Source organism: Rattus norvegicus, chromosome 5, assembly GCF_021556685.1.
Source record: "Rattus norvegicus strain SHRSP/BbbUtx chromosome 5, alternate assembly SHRSP_T2T, whole genome shotgun sequence".
Classification (NCBI taxonomy): Eukaryota; Metazoa; Chordata; class Mammalia; order Rodentia; family Muridae; genus Rattus; species Rattus norvegicus.
In genome coordinates, this window is record NC_141538.1 from 102,490,458 (window position 1) to 102,507,284 (window position 16,827).

At 41.0% G+C, this 16,827-nt stretch overlaps 1 protein-coding gene across 12 annotated transcripts in view; it reads right to left on the bottom strand.

Moving 5' to 3' along the window:
- The window catches only part of Nfib (nuclear factor I/B), a 406,951-nt gene that overhangs the window by 64,222 nt on the left and 325,902 nt on the right, over positions 1-16,827 (bottom strand). For all 12 annotated transcript variants that reach the window (NM_001429573.1, NM_001429569.1, NM_001429575.1 and 9 more), the window contains 1 exon segment: positions 5,148-5,216. In NM_001429573.1, the coding sequence (NP_001416502.1) occupies positions 5,148-5,216 (69 nt within the window).

Genomic DNA, 16,827 nt, shown 5'->3' on the forward strand with positions numbered 1-16,827 from the left:
ATGTTCATTGCACCCTCACTTCATACGTTAGAGTCGCACTTAAACAGAGAGCGCCTCACACAACAAAATGAAAAGCTAGCACATACGAGTATCTGGCAATAGAGCAGTGGGAGCCGTGGCAGCCCAGCACCATGTCTTTGGCAGCGAGGTGGGCTCCCTCCTTTATTTTCTCTCCACTCCTTCTCTGGTAAAATGGAGTAGTTGGTAAAGGTGGAACCATTCAAAACTGTGCAAAAGGCAGTCACAGACAAGTGAACCCTCTTCCTGGAAGTTTATTCTTTAAAAAGCTATTGTCTGGTGACTGGGGAGACAGTTCCATGGGTAAAGAACTTGCTGTGCAAGCAAAAGGATCTGAGTTTGGATCCCCGACCTCCCTATAAAACCAAGGGTGTGCACCTGTAATTCCCATGCTGGGAGGCACTCGCTGACCACCCAAGTTCAATGACAGATACTACCTCAAAGTACAAGATCTCATGCTGGCATATGGCCTCCACATGCATGTCTATGTGTGTACACAGACATGTGCCCATACACACATGAATAAATATATATGTAAAAGAAGGGGAAGAAAGAAGGAAGGAGGGAAGGGAAGGCAGGCAGGTGGGCTGGCTAAGAATCAGACAGACTAGTGCCTATGTCTATTGCAAGCAGGCACTGCAGTGGATACTCGATATTCTCAGACGTCTGTCTTCAATAAACAAACTGTGCAGTATGTAGAGCGGGGGAAAAAACACTGGAGCAAACTTAAAAATATCTGAGAAACTTAGATAACAATAAAGCTTCTCCAATGTGTGTGTGTGTGTGTGTGTGTGTGTGTGAGAGAGAGAGAGAGAGAGAGAGAGACAGAGAGAGAGACAGAGAGAGAGACAGAGATAGAGAGAGACAGAGACAGAGATAGAGAGAGACAGAGACAGACAGACACAGACAGACACAGAGACACAGAGACAGACAGACAGACAGACAGACAGACAGACAGACAGACAGACTGACTGACTGACTGACTGACTGACTATGGAAAAGCTTTATCTGGTAGTAAGTAGACTTGGGAGAAGGATCAAGGCACTGAAGGAAGATTTTTCCAAGCTGATGTGACTAGTGTTAAAGTCAGGATAGGAGCTACAAACAAAGTGAAGAACCAGACAGCTGGTGTCAAGGGCAGTGTGCTGTGCCAGCTGAGCCCTCAAGCCTTCAGTAAGGACCTCTACAGAGAGTGTCCGGGGGACTTGGCAATAGAGTTTTAGAGCTCTTGAAATCCATTCTTTGAACGCACAATCTACTTACCACAGCCTCTCTAACTGCCTTTAGCCGAATGTATAACTACAAAGGATCACTAATTTTCAAGAATTTTTTTTCTCATTCAGAACAGTTAGCAGCATTAGGTGTATTTTCTATTCAATTTGATTGAATTTTAATATCTGTTGGGCCAAGATTAACTTTAGGTGTTTTTAGGGAAGTATAAATAAAAGGCACATGTTTACTGGAGAGAGCTAGTCACAGACTATGTAGACAGAATCTGTCTATTAAATACAGCATCTCTACACCCAGGAAGAGTCTCAGGTCTAAAACCGGAGCCCCTGTCTTTTGTTAAGTTGCTCAGATTTTAATTGCTCTGTCTAAATTATTCGATATACTTGAACCTTCTTCAGAGAGAAAATATTTTTATCCTGAGTGTTAAAGGCTATTTGAATTATTTAGACAGTTACAATACTGAGGTCTTTTGTGGACTGAAGTATGTCAGAGGTTTAAAAAATGTAGAATTTCTTAATCCACAGTAACCACACACCTTAAGATGTATTTGTATAACCGTGGTCCATGTGATATGAGAAGCCGGGTATATGTGAGAAGCAGGGAGTTGATTGTCTCAGAGAATGTGAACAATCTGCCTGTCTCCTCCAACAGAGACACATCCGTTTCAGACTGGAATTAGTCCCTCCCATGGAGTCCAGGTATATGACCTGTGACGGCAATCTTTGGGTTATTCCCTTACCACATCCAGCAATGCCAGAAGACACAGGCTGTCTGAAGTCCCTAATATGTGTGGGCATTTACTCCCTACCAGACATTTTCTTTGCTCTGGCCACTTCAGACATCTGAGTTACTTGACAGTGTAAAATGGCAGGAACTTACAGGCTGTATTATTTAGACACATTTTTGTAGAGGCATTAAGAGTGCACAGTAGTTAGGCAAGTTTCCTTCTAAAAGACATACCTGGCTTAACAGTCACTAGAGTTTAATAGTCACTATACTTCACTTGGCCATAAGCATGCTGGGTAGAGTAGGCAGTAAAATGGTAACTTAAAAACAAACAAACAAACAAACAAACAAACCCTTCAGGATCAGGGTCAAGTATTGGGATGGGTATCTTTCATCTCAGCACTCGGGAGGCAGAGGCAGGTGGATCTCTATAAACTCAGGGACAACTTGGTCTACACATTGAGTCCAGGCCATTCATGGCTACATGGTGAGGTCCAGATCTATAACTGAAAAACTTAGAAGGCATTCTGGCAGTAAATGGGAAGTTATTGAAAAGGAAGTAATAGTAGTAATAAGCGTGACTAAAAACTTCAAACAACGCCCAGGTTCCTGAGTAACACTAGAGCATTTGAGAAGAGCAAGACAGCCAGGTCCTCCTGCTTGTAAGCCTCAGGAAGAGCCCAAATCAGACAGAAACATGACTCGTAGCACCATTTCTAGACAGAGCTTTAAGAAAGCCAAAAGCTACAGATCCTGGCTACAACATACCAATGTTCTTCTAGAAGCCATTCAACCTAGATCCCGATTTCTAAAGGTTGGAAGCCAGAAGCTGTCCTTAACCAGCTTTTGGAACAGAGATAATATCCTTCAACTGAATGGTTCCTGAGATGACAGCATCATTAGCTAATGTCAGCATGCACAGTAGTAGGTCACGTGGCCACAGAAAAGCTAGAGGATAGTACCAAGGGCAGGCCATGAATCAAGAAGCCAAAACCTGTAACACACTGCATAAGACTTAACTTATGTGCTGGAGCTTGACTTAACAAACCCCTATTTCATAAACAATGACGTTCAACTGTGTAAACAAGATTACAGTATGAGTATATTAAAACACTTGGAGAATAGAACGTTCGAGAATCTTGGAGACATCTATTTACATATGGAGGAGAAAGTAAATGTTTGCTGAATAAATTAACTAAGGGGTGAATATGGATAATTAATGTACTAATTACAAATCAGTAATGTTTGTTATGACACACAGCCTAAAAACCTCTAAGAAATGACAGTATAAATTAAGAATAAATGAGTGAAACATGTTAAAATTTACCTTGTTTCTGAAATGTTAGGAGAAGGTATTTTCAATCTATATTTGATGTTTAAAATTCTGATTTTTCAAAATATCACTGTGGGCTCTTGAGGATTTTAAAGCGTCTCTCTTTTGATATGCTTGGGGTAGTGCTATCTTTAATGGTGCACTATGTGAATCCTTTCTGATGGATACTTCTACTGCCCTCCTTGTAAGAAGGGACAAAATCCATTATGGAGCTTGCAAAATGGTGTAAGAGGAGGGAATGGTTTCCTATGCTCTATAGTTTCACAGTTCAGCATCTCTGCTAGAGAACAACTTTGAATACGTACTTCTTAGGGGATTTCTGGAAAACCACATGTGGCCTTGAATGATGAACTAGGCCATTAGACACCTCTTGTGAAGTTCATACGCACACTAGAGCTGTTGGGATACACATATTTAGCTGTCACTCCGGATGCTGCTCCCAAGTTGATGAACCCATGACACCCATCTCTACTCTGAATACTGGCAGAAGAGACAAGGTATATAAGGTCTTGAGTGGCCATACGTGTCATTCTCTGATAAACATGGGTTTTTGTTAGTTGGTTTGTTGGTTTTGATTTTTTTGTTTGTGTGTCTGTTGGTTTTGTGGAAAGTTCACAAATCTGAGTTACTTGAGAAACTATAGTTCAAAAGGCAGTCACCTGGAAGCTTGGGGACAAGAGTTCCTGAACATGAGGACTCTATAGCTGCTTGGTTAGTCTTACCCTCTTAGCTCACTATGTTTGGTCCTTACAGTTGGCTGTGGCCCTCATTCATACATTCTGGAGTTTATACAAAAGCCAGTTTTTGTTGTTGTTGTTTGTTTGTTTGAGTTCTGTTTTGAGAAAGGGGATTGCCATATGTCCCATGGGTGGCCTGAAATTAGCTATGTAGCCCAACTGGCTGCAAGCTCGTTGCAATCCTCCTGACTCTGGAGTACTGAGATTACAGAAGTGTGCACATGAGGACTGTTAATAAAGACAAGCAAGGACCCTCTGGATTTGCCACTGGATCATCTAAGTGACATCAGTTCTAGACCATGATACTTTCTATCAAAACATGAAGTCAAAACACAGCCCTCAAGGGGACCTGAACAATATAAACCAAAGACAGGATCAGGAAGAAAACAGCCACCTCCTTTTATGTCATCAGTGTGTTAATACTGGCACCTTGGATGCGTCTGCTCACACTAGCAAAAACCAAGAGCTGGTTAATCAACAGAGCTTCCCCTTGGCTTAAGTAGCCACCAGGTGAGTTTACCCTAGAAAAACCCAATCCTGCTGGCCAAGAATGGTACCTCAGGTGAGGTGGCTGCTGTAAACAACTGGACATTGTTTGGACTAACAATGCTTTCTATCTATATCCAAGTACAATCTGCAAAATTAATTTCTGCATCCCTTTACACACTGCATGTGAGTGTGTGTATCCTGTACATCTCCAACCCCCGCCACATCGCTCTAACTGAAAAAGCACTTATCTACAGGAAACTTATGTGGGTTATCATAACAACACAGGGTACATTTAATTAACCACACTTCCTTTGATATAAATGACCATCTATGGTCACAGAGAGGACTGAACTGAATGGATACCGATATGATGACCAATGAGAACGGCCTAAACATTAGTGTTACACAACACAAAGCTTTGATGAGCTGAATGGAAATATTTTATAAAATTAGTAATACATTTGGTTATTTTATTAATTTAAGATTTTTTAAATCGTGAACTTTTAAATTTAAATACTTTCAAGTAGTTGGTTTTCACACAGTATTTAAGATTCAAAGTATGTAGGATTTTAATGATTCTGTGTACTTCTGTAGTAAGAAAAGAGTTTACTTACTTCTGGATACTCTCACAAGCTCTGATACGTTGAAGACTCCGGATTTTACAAAACTGTCCTCTAGGTACCCTAAAAACAAACGTCAAAGGAAAAAGATCAGCATACGCAGAGGGTAAAGTTTAATTTCTACAATTTGTTCATTGCTTATTCTAAAGACAAGTAAACTTGGGACCTAAATACCAACATAATCTGGTTTTCAAAAATAAGAAATATAAATAACATAAATAACCCATGGAATTTCTCATGAGCTCTTCTAAATGTGTAATTGGTAGGATCCTATTTGCCATGGAAGACCTGGAGGAGGAAGCTGGGACACCCTGAAGACCTGGAGGAAGAAGGCTGGGACACTCTGACTGCATCTCATTCTACAACGCCTGGAAAGCCAGTCGACCTATTAAAAATGTAGGAGAGGGAAGGAGACAGGAAGCAAAGGGAAACCATGACCACATCACAATTAGCACCTTGTTGGAAATGCTTCAAGGTTCTCTGGAAAGCAGTGTTCTTTCACAAATCCTTCCCTGATTAAAGACAGTGAGCTGCTGCTGCCAGAATTTCCAGCCTTGTTCCTGGGCCATTCAACAGAGGATCAAAACGTGGGACACAGTGAATTCCTCTTTGCACCAAGCTCAATCTCTGAGTCTTAGTTTTCTTTGCCAATTTTCAACATTTCCTTACTATTCCTACTACCGGATTCCCCTCCCTGTTTTTTGTTTTAAAAAACAAAACAAAACAAAACAAAACCAAGAACTAGAGGTTGCAGATGCAGTGAATCCAGGCACACAGTCCACAGAGGGCATGGCCCACAACTCAGGACCCTGAGGAAACCCTAGCTTATCGCATGGCGTCCAGAAATTTTACAATTTTTATTTCTGTCAAGAGTACAGAATGAGGGTAAGAAGACCATGAGTAGCTGTCTTCAAGGAAAATAAAAAAGTCTGAAATGTTCACAACTGAAATATTTCTAGAGCAGAACACCCAAGGGAATCAGAATCTGTGACTAGATTGGATTTCACACACAGCTTCATAACTAACCAAGAATCAGATTCAGCACAAGGAGATGACATATGGGTGGAGAGTCACAAGGAACCATCAGGGAGATCTGGGAGGCAACCCTGGCCTGAGTTTGTCAGCTAAGAGATGTTGGCCATGTGAGTAGACCTTATTTTGTTTCAGGTTCCTTGTCTATAAATGAGAGATTAAAAAAAATCACCTACCTCCTAGAGTTATTATCAAAACAAAGTAAGATAAAGCATTAAATCCAGGGTAGAAGAAAGCCTGGGGTAATAAGCCAGTAATCCCAATGCACAAGAGGAAGAAGTAGAAGACTCTTCAAGTGTCTTCACGCAAAGTGAGACCCAGGCCCAGAACAATGATAAACACTCTCCAGACGTGAGTGCAACAGTAACAACTTCCAACAGAGTCACACCCTGAACAATGAAGCCTCTTAGGAGTTATACAACCCAGAGCGCCCAAGAGGTGACTGCTGCGTGTGTGTGCGTGTGTGTGTGTGTGTGTGTGAGGGGTAGGTGCTTCACAGGGGTGGTGCTTCACAATCAGGGGGGTGAAGAGTCAAGCATGTGGGGGCATGGCTTCACACTCAACCTGTTCACCCTTTTAGAAAGGCAGAGAGAAAAAGCAAAAGGAAGTACAGCGTCTCATTTGATGATAAAGCCTGAAGTCTCAAACTGAGTAGCTACTCTGGAAATTATATATTTCTATAAGAATAACAAAATGTCCCTAGCTGATTCACTTCTATTTTAAGAAACTGCTTGAGCAATGAATTCTTCACAAAATTCAATTTGTTTCAGAGATGAGAAATGTCTGTGCAACCAGTATTCTATAAGGTGTTAGAAGTTATAAATGCAAAGAAGAAGAAGAAAAAGAAGAAGAGGAGGAGGAGGAGGGGGAGGAGGAAGAAGAGGAGGAAGTGGTGGTGGGTGGTGGTGGGGGTATTGATTCCATTTGCCTGGATGGAACAAAGATGTTTTAATGCTCTAGGCCACCGTAGATTATGTAGTTTGGTTGACTAGCTTATTAAAGATTGTTTTATAGATGCTAAAAACATTTAATGTGTAAAGCAGAAATGCACCAGATATTTAGCATCTCTGCAGCCAATCACTGTTCTACCCTATAGCTCGCCCTGGTTGTACGTGCTGCTTTCGACTCTCCGTGTCCTGCTGAATGACAACACTCTGACAAGCTGCCCGCCCCCATCCTCTGCTTCCTCTGACCCTCGCTGGCAAACATAACCTCGATCCTCCTTTTCACATCACACCTACTTAGCCTTGATTTTACACTTTACACATTCAGATTTTCCAAGATATTTGTTTTCAAGTATTAAATTCTTTGTTGGATTATCAGTTCCTTTATTTAGGGGAGTGACTAGGTTGTGTTTTTCAGCCTAACTCCCTGGGCAACTGACTCATTGCCCTATATATAGAGTAACTACTAAACGAACATGGGACAATATTTTAAAATTCAGCTTTTAAAACCAAGGTCATAAATTAACAGCTTAGTGATCTTATAACTATACTTGGCACAAAATTGATGGGTAACACTACTGGCTCCATCCCTCCCTCCTTGAGAACTTGTTTGCTGAAGGGTTTGCTGTAAGCATGTCTCTATTCTGCAGCACATGGGTCCCAAAATAGCTATGACTGTGGCCCAATGCATTTGCAGATGACATGTTACAGTGTTAAAAGGTTGGACTTTTACGTGCAATAGGAAACGTAACACTTAAGCTCAGATTATAGTTCTGGCTTTTGTTGTATTTTAATGTGTAACCTTGAGCATATAGTAAATATCGATAACCAAAGGAGTTAAACAAGAGCATAAAAAGGTTTGCAAAATAGATGTGTGGAAGAGGGCCACTTAAAAGGCTTAGTAGATAAAAGTCACTTGTCACCAAGCCTGACAACCTGAGTCTCATCCAGCCCATACACACACACACACACACACACACACACACACACACACACACTTAAAAACTAATGAGTAAGAGAATAAATGTTGACTATTTCAGTATATTTACACGAATTATATCATATGATACACATCTCAGAATATAGGTATTTAAGTTGATGTTTTTCATTGTAACTATGAGTAGTTAAGGTTCCACGTGTTCCTAAGTCACAACGATTAAGTCAGGTGGTGTGGGGACACCCTGGGCCTGATCACAAGGAAGGAGTGAACCACCTCGAGGCTAATTTTATGCAACAAGATAAGAAGTCAAAGACAAATGATGATTCCTCAGTGATAAAGACTTGAAATCTACAAGGAAAAAGGAAAGTTCTTTTTACCAAAACTATGAAACATAATGGAAATACCCAGACGATAAAATGTGACCCCTTAGGACCCACTGGGCTCTGCTTCTGCGCAGCACATCACAGGAGAGATCTGAGTGTAGGAACACTGGCAAGCAGCAGTAATGATGCCACGTTGTGACTTAGGAACACGTGGAACCTTAACTACTCATAGTTACAATGAAAAACATCAACTTAAATACCTATATTCTGAGATGTGTATCATATGATATAATTCACTGAGCCAGAAGGCCGGTGGTAGGTGGGAAGCAGGCAATTGGTGGCTGGATTTGGGGGTGGCATTTCATGTTTCTCCACGAACGGTACAACCTTCGCGATGAGCCAGCGTCATCTGAATCAGACCCAGAAGGAAGGGATGGCATGGCGCTTGGATAACTAAGTGCTTGCTCAAATCGTCAGAAGACAAAGGCTTGGGCAAATAACTGGGAAGGGTCTTTCTCACTGTGGGCCTAGAACCCGGCAAAAATATACAGATTCAGCAGAAATGCCAGGGTACTGCTGAGGCCATCAAACCTCTGGGAGCCTGCAGGCTACGGAGACTCAGAGAAACACAGCTTCACATGGAACACAGTCTATTGTAAATCTCAACAGTTCGTGCAAAGGCCAGATATCCTTAAGTAGTTTGGAGAGATTCCGAGTAAATTCTCTTCATGTACCAACGGAAATGTGCCCATCTTTGAGACACAGCAGCTGCTTAACGGTTATAGAGCAATATTACACAGCGGCACAAGCCAGGAAGAAAGAACAACTCCGCACTTGTGTGAGGCTGTGTTTACATACATCTATGCTCTTTAAGAAGAAGAAAAAAAATGAGTGGGGAAATAAAGAGCCCCCACAAACACAAAAGTCTCAAAGGCAATATCAAATTATATTATTTTACTTCTTTTTTTATTTATTTTTCTAAAACAAAACAACAGTAAATCACTACTCAGAAGTTAATACAGTGTTTAACCTCCTTTACAGACAATAACTGAAGGGACACAATGGCATATCTGTTAATATCTCAAATTATAATCAGCACCATTTAGATGTTAAGCAACATTTACATAGAAAATCCAAGGGAAGAATGATAACACTCATTTTTATGGTCTACTGTGTTCTATTCTTGAAATTAAAAAGAAAAAAAAAAAGCAAGCCACAGGGAAAGCAGTTATTAAATTCATGAGAGCCGACTTCAAGTATTTGAAGGCTGTTAATGTAGATGGTAGATTAAACTTATTCTGAATAATTCCAGGAACGGTTTCCTGGCTCCATAAACAGATTTACCATCCAATGAGAAAAGTCCTAAAAGGCAATGTGAGACTGCAGTGTTAATCTTGACTATGCTAAAACGTTCAAGGCCACAGCTTGGCAAGGGCCACGGCAGCAATGTCACAATTTCAGAAATGAAGATCTCTCTCTCTCTCTCTCTCTCTCTCTCTCTCTCTCTCTCTCTCTCTCCCTCCCTCCCTCCCTCCCTCCCTCCCTCCCTCTCCTTCTCCCTCTCCCTCTCCCTCTCCATCTTTCTTTCCCAGAGGTAGAAAGATTACTGTTGTGTATAAATGCCACCACTGGACGGGAGAATTCTCACATCGGGTTAAAGATGAGAGCAGGAGCAACAACAGCAACACCTTCTTACCCTGTGAAGCACTGTGAAGCCCCCAGATTCCACAGTCTTCGTGTTTATTCGCCCATGTTACTTTTCCTGCACTGTGTGTTCAAAGAAGGACAGGTGCAATCTAGCCTTTGATTCCAACAGTTTGTTTCCATCAACAGAACAAGCTGACTTAACTCCCCATTTATGGGAGCCAATGGGATATGGGGAAGTTACCTCACAGGAGCCCTCTCAGCACCACAGACCACAGCTAAGGCACTGCTGCTTTTCTGGTAGAGGTGTTATGCACAGAGCTCTACTCTCTGCCTCCCCAAACCGATCACAGACATCCATGGTTGGATCCAGAAATGGATCTGCTTCTCAATCGATAGCCACGAAAACATTCTAACATCTAGAACAGTTTGTCTTTCGATATAAAATGAAAGTCCCCGAAGCAAGAATTAAATGATCGAACATTAAAATATGTGCAGTATTTACAGACTTGGACAGTGCTGGGTAGATTTTTATATATTTTTTAGTATTTCCTTCCAGTTCATAAAACTTTCTCCTGCGTGTCTAATACATATAATTATGTGGTTTTGTAAAAATTAAAACAAAATTTATTTAAACAAATCCATATGCTAAAATTTTCCTTTCGATGTCCTGTCTTTTCCTGTTCCAGAAGCCTGGTTTCTATGACTACGCTGCATACTTGATATGACCATTTTCTTGGTCATTCTCTTAGTGTTTGGCATTTTAGGTTATTTCCCATTTTTAACAAATACTATAAACAGCGCCGCCATTAAGATCCTCGTGCACAAATCTTTGTCAGCAATTCCCATGATTCCCTCCGGCTGGCGTTCTCGGAAGCAGGCTTACCAGGTCAAAGAATATGCTCTCCCAAAGCTCTTGCTCAAAACTGTCCAGCTGCTTTCTATGAAGGTTTCTGCCCAGTTAGATTCCCTGGGGCAATACAAGCTTGCCAGCCCACCACCCTGTGAGGAACACTAGAAACGGCTTGTCCTTTACTGTGGCAAGTTGATCTGAGCAAGACATCACAGCAGGAATACTGTAATTTCCATTTACTTCATTAAGACAAAATTGGGTTGCTTTTTTTTTTTGGCAGATACATATGTATTATTTCTTTGTCAAGAACTTTCAAAATAGAGCTTTTGGAAAAAAGAAATATAACCCAGACAAAAACCAAATACTAAAAGTATGTAAAACGGTGGTGTGCTAACAGGAAAATTTATGCTGAATATTACTTCTAAACTCCTGCATTTAAAGACATTTCTGTGAATGTTTTTCTTGTCATTTGAATAAAGCCTCACTAATCTTTTTTTTTTTTTTTCCCCCGGAGCTGGGGACCGAACCCAGGGCCTTGCCTTTGCTAGGCAAGCGCTCTACCACTGAGCTAAATCCCCAACCCTTCTCACTAATCTTTATTTCCCTACTTTAAACTTTTCTCCGATTACAACGGCCTTTGGCTTCTCGAACTGTTCCAAGACAACAATCGTCCCTTACACCATTCGCTGATGCTTCAAGGTACTGGAATCTCGACCCATGTTCATCATGGAAGACAGTTCTTTCCACTTATCGATAAACCGGTTCCCCCTGAGTTTTCTGGGTGTGCTTGAAGAAGTGCTGTAGCAGGTTTGTTCCTGTGAAATTATCGTTTCAGAGTGATGGGGGGGGGGCACGTCATAAAATGGATTGGAAGACAGAACAAAGCTTGGCTTGATAGAAGCTCCTGCAGGCTTGGAGGAACCTCCCTGACGGAAGAAGCATCTTCTAGCCTGTGTCTGTTTCTCAGACAAGACTGTGTGGAAAACCGACTTGGATAATTTCTACATTCAAAATTATATATGATAAAGCCCTATCTTCTCAACTGACTTGAACTCCCTGTGGCAAATGCTGGGAGAGTGTTTATTAAACGGAAATACAAATCTTTACAAAAATGTGTCTTTGAATTAAAACTAGGTCTCAGCCTATAGTCAAGATTCATAGCCTAAAATTCTGATATTAATGTTTTTATGGCATTGGAGACTCAAACCTAGGGCTGTGCACATGGTACAAAGGTGTGCCACCAAGCTACATCCCTTCCCTGCGGAGATTAATGTAGAATTAAGTTTATCCTTTAATATCAGTTCTGAGTAGTAACTGATTTAAGGAGTCAGAACACAAATTCAGTCTTATATTCACTCCAAAAAAATCTTCACTTTTTGAAAGGAGGTATTTTAGAGTAACTAAAGTGCGTTGCTTTGTACAGTGTAACACCACGTGTGCCTTTTTCTCTTGTCTGTGGACGTGGAAGGTCTATCTCCCTCTAAAGCACCAAACGCGCAGTGGTACACAGACATGCCAACAGGCAATACCCATTCATCTAGGGTAACTTTTTTTTTTTTTTTTGGTTCTTTTTTTCGGAGCTGGGGACCGAACCCAGGGCCTTGCGCTTCCTAGGTAAGCGCTCTACCACTGAGCTAAATCCCCAGCCCCTAGGGTAACTTTTTTAAGAAAAGAGAAATATTATGGTGATAAAGAGAGAAAGAAAAAGAATTTCTTGAAAAGAACAAAGGGAGAAAAAAAAATGATTTGCAAGGCTGGCTCCAAAAAAGCAAGAAAAACGCACCAGATCGGCAAGGAGACATAAACGTGGAAACTGACTTGGGAGAGGATCGCACATAAAACTGACCACAGCTTTGAAAAGCTCAAATGAGCAATTACTTGGTAAAATAAAAGTAACCAAAATTGCAAAGAACTGGAAACCCTGAAACAGACCAATTATCCTAGTGCAGAGTTTCCCAACATTTGCTCAGCCCTGGAACCACCTGGGGATCTTAAAACCAATGAAAGCTTGGATTCCAACCTCAATTATTCTGACTCAACTCCTTTGGGGTGAGACCTGGACAGGAAAGAGTGTTACATTCCCACAAGAAATTCAGATGTGTAACAGTTTGGGAAGGACTGTTAGCAATGAACCAAACAGCAATGTCCTGGTCCATGTCCGAGCCCATACAACTCCAGGATGGCAGGCTCTACCGTGTCCTGGGAATTAGAATCTATGGGCAATGTGAGGGCACTTCAGGATATGACCACTCCAGACAGAACAGATAGGTGACTGAACGACCACCTTAAATAACATCAGGTCAAAGTGGGTACACAGCTGGAGAGAGTTTGGATGTCACACTATGCCAGGCCTTCGAAAATGACAAATCTCTTATTCTTTTCTGAGACTAGCAGACGTCAGTTCTTAAGTCTTAAGTTCTTAAGGACACTTCACCTCCTTCATGGAACCCAAGTAAGGAACCAATAGGAAAGCTCCAGCATACACAAGTGCAACCTCTCGAGCCCTGTGTAAAGCATCCTCAACTGCACATAGCCATACCATCCAAAGGACAAAGCACAGCATGGCTGTTAAGGCCCATGACTGAGTACAGACTGCTAGCAGAAAACTTGCCCTTTGGGTAAGGAATAAACACTCATGTGGCCACATCAAGATCCTCACAATTCACTTCACAGCACAGGGCTGCTTTACTGAATCTCAAATCTAAGCAGAAACGTGATGAAAGCTAACGATAAAGACTAGCAAAATCCACCAGCGAATTACTCTAAAAAGAGACAGCAAGTCTGCCGTTCCTTGTCTCGTCCCCCAGCTTTCTCCTATTTTCGGTTCTTAAAAATGAAATCTGGAAATCAGCCAACTGGGAAAAGACAGACTGCATGACTTCACGTATACGAGTGATACAGAACAGTGAGAGTGGCAAAGTAGGACCATTGTGAGGGGATGGGGAGCAACGGGGAACTGTTTAAGGGGTAGAGTTTAGCTCTGCAAACTGATGAAGTTCTCAAGAATGCTTATTCGATGACGTGAACACACTTACCACTACTAAACTGTATAATTGAAAATTATTAGGGGGGCATGCATACTTTATGTTCTGCATATTTCTGCTACAATTCTAACCATGTAACTTGGAATCTGTAACCACAATGTGGCTATGCTCAGAAATAAGTAATCTTTGCATTGGCATTATCATGTTTGCAATGTTGTTTACAGCAATTATCAAGAATCAACCCAATAGCTAATCTTTATACTTGTATATATAGGAACTTAACATTTTTTTGAGTTATTTCTACTACTTCTCTGACATTTTTAAATTGAATTATTGCCAGTTGGAATGGGTTTTCAGGGGGGAAATTGTCACCAACCAGAGATAATTTTAGGGGGCCACAAATGTAAATGAATTTGTTTCTTTTGCCTTTGAATGCAAGACTTCAATGCCCAAGTTTTCTTCTCATAATTTTAAATATCCCCTGATATCTTCTAGCATTTCATTCTGAAAAGCAGAAATATGCAGATGACTCTGTATTCATCTACGATGATCAAAAGATTTTCTGCTTCAGCTTCCAAATATAAACATTTCCACTGAACACACTTTAGCTGCTAATCTCTTTCTACGACTGTGCATTGGACAGAGTTGGCATCTCTGACCTACACATCTAGGTCTTTCTTAGAGCATACAAGTTTTCCTCATTTGTCTTCAATTCTACATTGTTTCTTCTATACTGCCGATTTTTCTACAAAGGTGACATAAATGAGTTTGAAGTTTTCTCATCTTCTACTTTCCATTATTTAAACATTTTAATCCTTTGTTTTTAAGAGCAAATAACTTGAGTCAGTCTGTGTCGAGGCCCCGGCTGGGTGTCTGCCTGTCAGTTACAGACTTTAATAGCAGGAAAACAACCTCTTTTACTATTTTTTCCTACTTACAGGGTTCCATGCTTATTCAAACCATATTTTTTTTTTGGTTCATTTATCATGCAAGTCCTTCCTTCTGAACAAACTGCTTTTCCTTTCCCCCTAGTTTCTCATATTCAAAGACACACTTTTCTAGATGGTACTAATACATTCTTTCTTTCTTTTTTTTTTCAAGGGCCTATTAGTGTGGTTGTTTTCATTTAACCTTATCCAGACTTTGGGTTTGGACTTGGTGCAGTGTGTGGCTTTCTGTTGGCTACATAAGCAAAGTCCTTAATCTGGGCTGAGTGTAAAGCTGTAGAATGAGGGGAAGCAGATCTGGAATCTTGTCTCCTCACTCAGAGACCAGCCAAGATTACTCACTTTTACAAAATAGTAACAATAGTGATGATGGTGACGCAAATAATAGTTAACTTTATTGAGCGTTAATTATATACCAGGCTTTGGGCTAGCACTTCAGGTTCAATCTACCTCATCCTAAAAAACCCAGCAGGTTGGCCATGTGTTGTTGTAATTGTTGTTGACAGTGATGGTGGCGATAATGCTGATGACTTCAAATACTTCAAATTCTTAGCTCCTGAAAACACTAAGCTCAAAGAGTTAAAAAGTTAAAACGTGTTACAGTACTCCAAGTCAGTGAATAATTACTGAGCGAAGCAATGATGTGTTAGTAGAGTTCATCAGAGTTTCCAGGAATAGTTCCCAAGATTCTAAGAGAAGGAGTTGGATTCTGCTCTCCCACTTCCCAACCACCTAACTAGCTGACATTCTGCCAGGTGACCATGTTGATAATGAAACCACACAAGAGTGAACGTACAAGGGCTGGGGAAATGGCTCAGCAATTATCAGCACTGGTCTAGAGGACTTGAGTTCAACTGTTAGCATTTATACATTGGCTCACAGTCATGCGTAACTCCAGTTCCAGTTCATCTTGTGCAACAAGTAGCCAGATTTCAGGACCTGGTACTATTTCTACTGGGATGAAAATCCTCACAGAGAATGAGATCCACTCAGCCGAATCTGGAAGGTTTCTGGAGACGCCAACTACTACAGGATAGCATTTGCCTGTTTTGTTCCTTCTCCGATGTGGTCTTACCAAAATGATCTTTCTTTTGAGATCATGCAAAGTCTGGCAAGATTGCGGTATGTTCTCTCTGGGTTAGTAAATAAAGGCATGAAAGAATGAACAAGACCTCTTGACTGGGAGAAAAGAAAGTGTCTAAGCCTAGATTCTGAATCAAGGATTCCACCTCTCAATCAGCTTCCTCTAGCACAGTCCTGATTGGGGTTAGGGGGGAGGGGTAGTTAGCCTACAAGGATTGCTATACATATCCCCACAGAAATGCCTGAGTTTTCTGGCTGAGGCCAAGCACTATGTCTGGGGATCATATTATATACTCCAGGCATATACTGGTGAACGTATATGATCTGATCCTCTACATCACAAGTCTTGGGCACTGCTAAGTGCTATCTCTGGCCAGGCTCAGGTACCTGAGTAAAGGGAGGCTTACAGAAGACTGAGATAATAATACTAAGGTGTTCTGAACTTACTGACAGGAATAGATCTGTTGATAGAGACAATGTGTTAAGCTCTATTTCCATAAAATGAAGAGAGAAGGGTCCGAAGAAGCCTATCAAGAAGGTAGTCACAGAGTACAGACATTCTAGATAGTAACCACAGGTGGGAGAACCCAAAAGAGAGACATGAAAAGCCTGAAGAACTGTTTTATGATGGTCAAGAATTTCGGTTGAGCCTAGAGTGGGGCCTTGGCAGCAGAAGGAGGAAACGGGATAATGCAGCCTACACATTGCACAGAGAACAGAGAACGTGGACCTGCAGCACGCACGTCAGAGGCTTAGACCCAAGGCAAAACTATCAGCTATTGAGGTCAGGAAGTTATTATAATGACTTAGATGAACTAATTAAAGTGAAAATATTTGCTAATAAACACACATTATAATTTAGCACCAATTATCTTCTTTTGAAAAAAAACTTTGCTTATTTCCTTTTAATTAAGAGCAATGCCC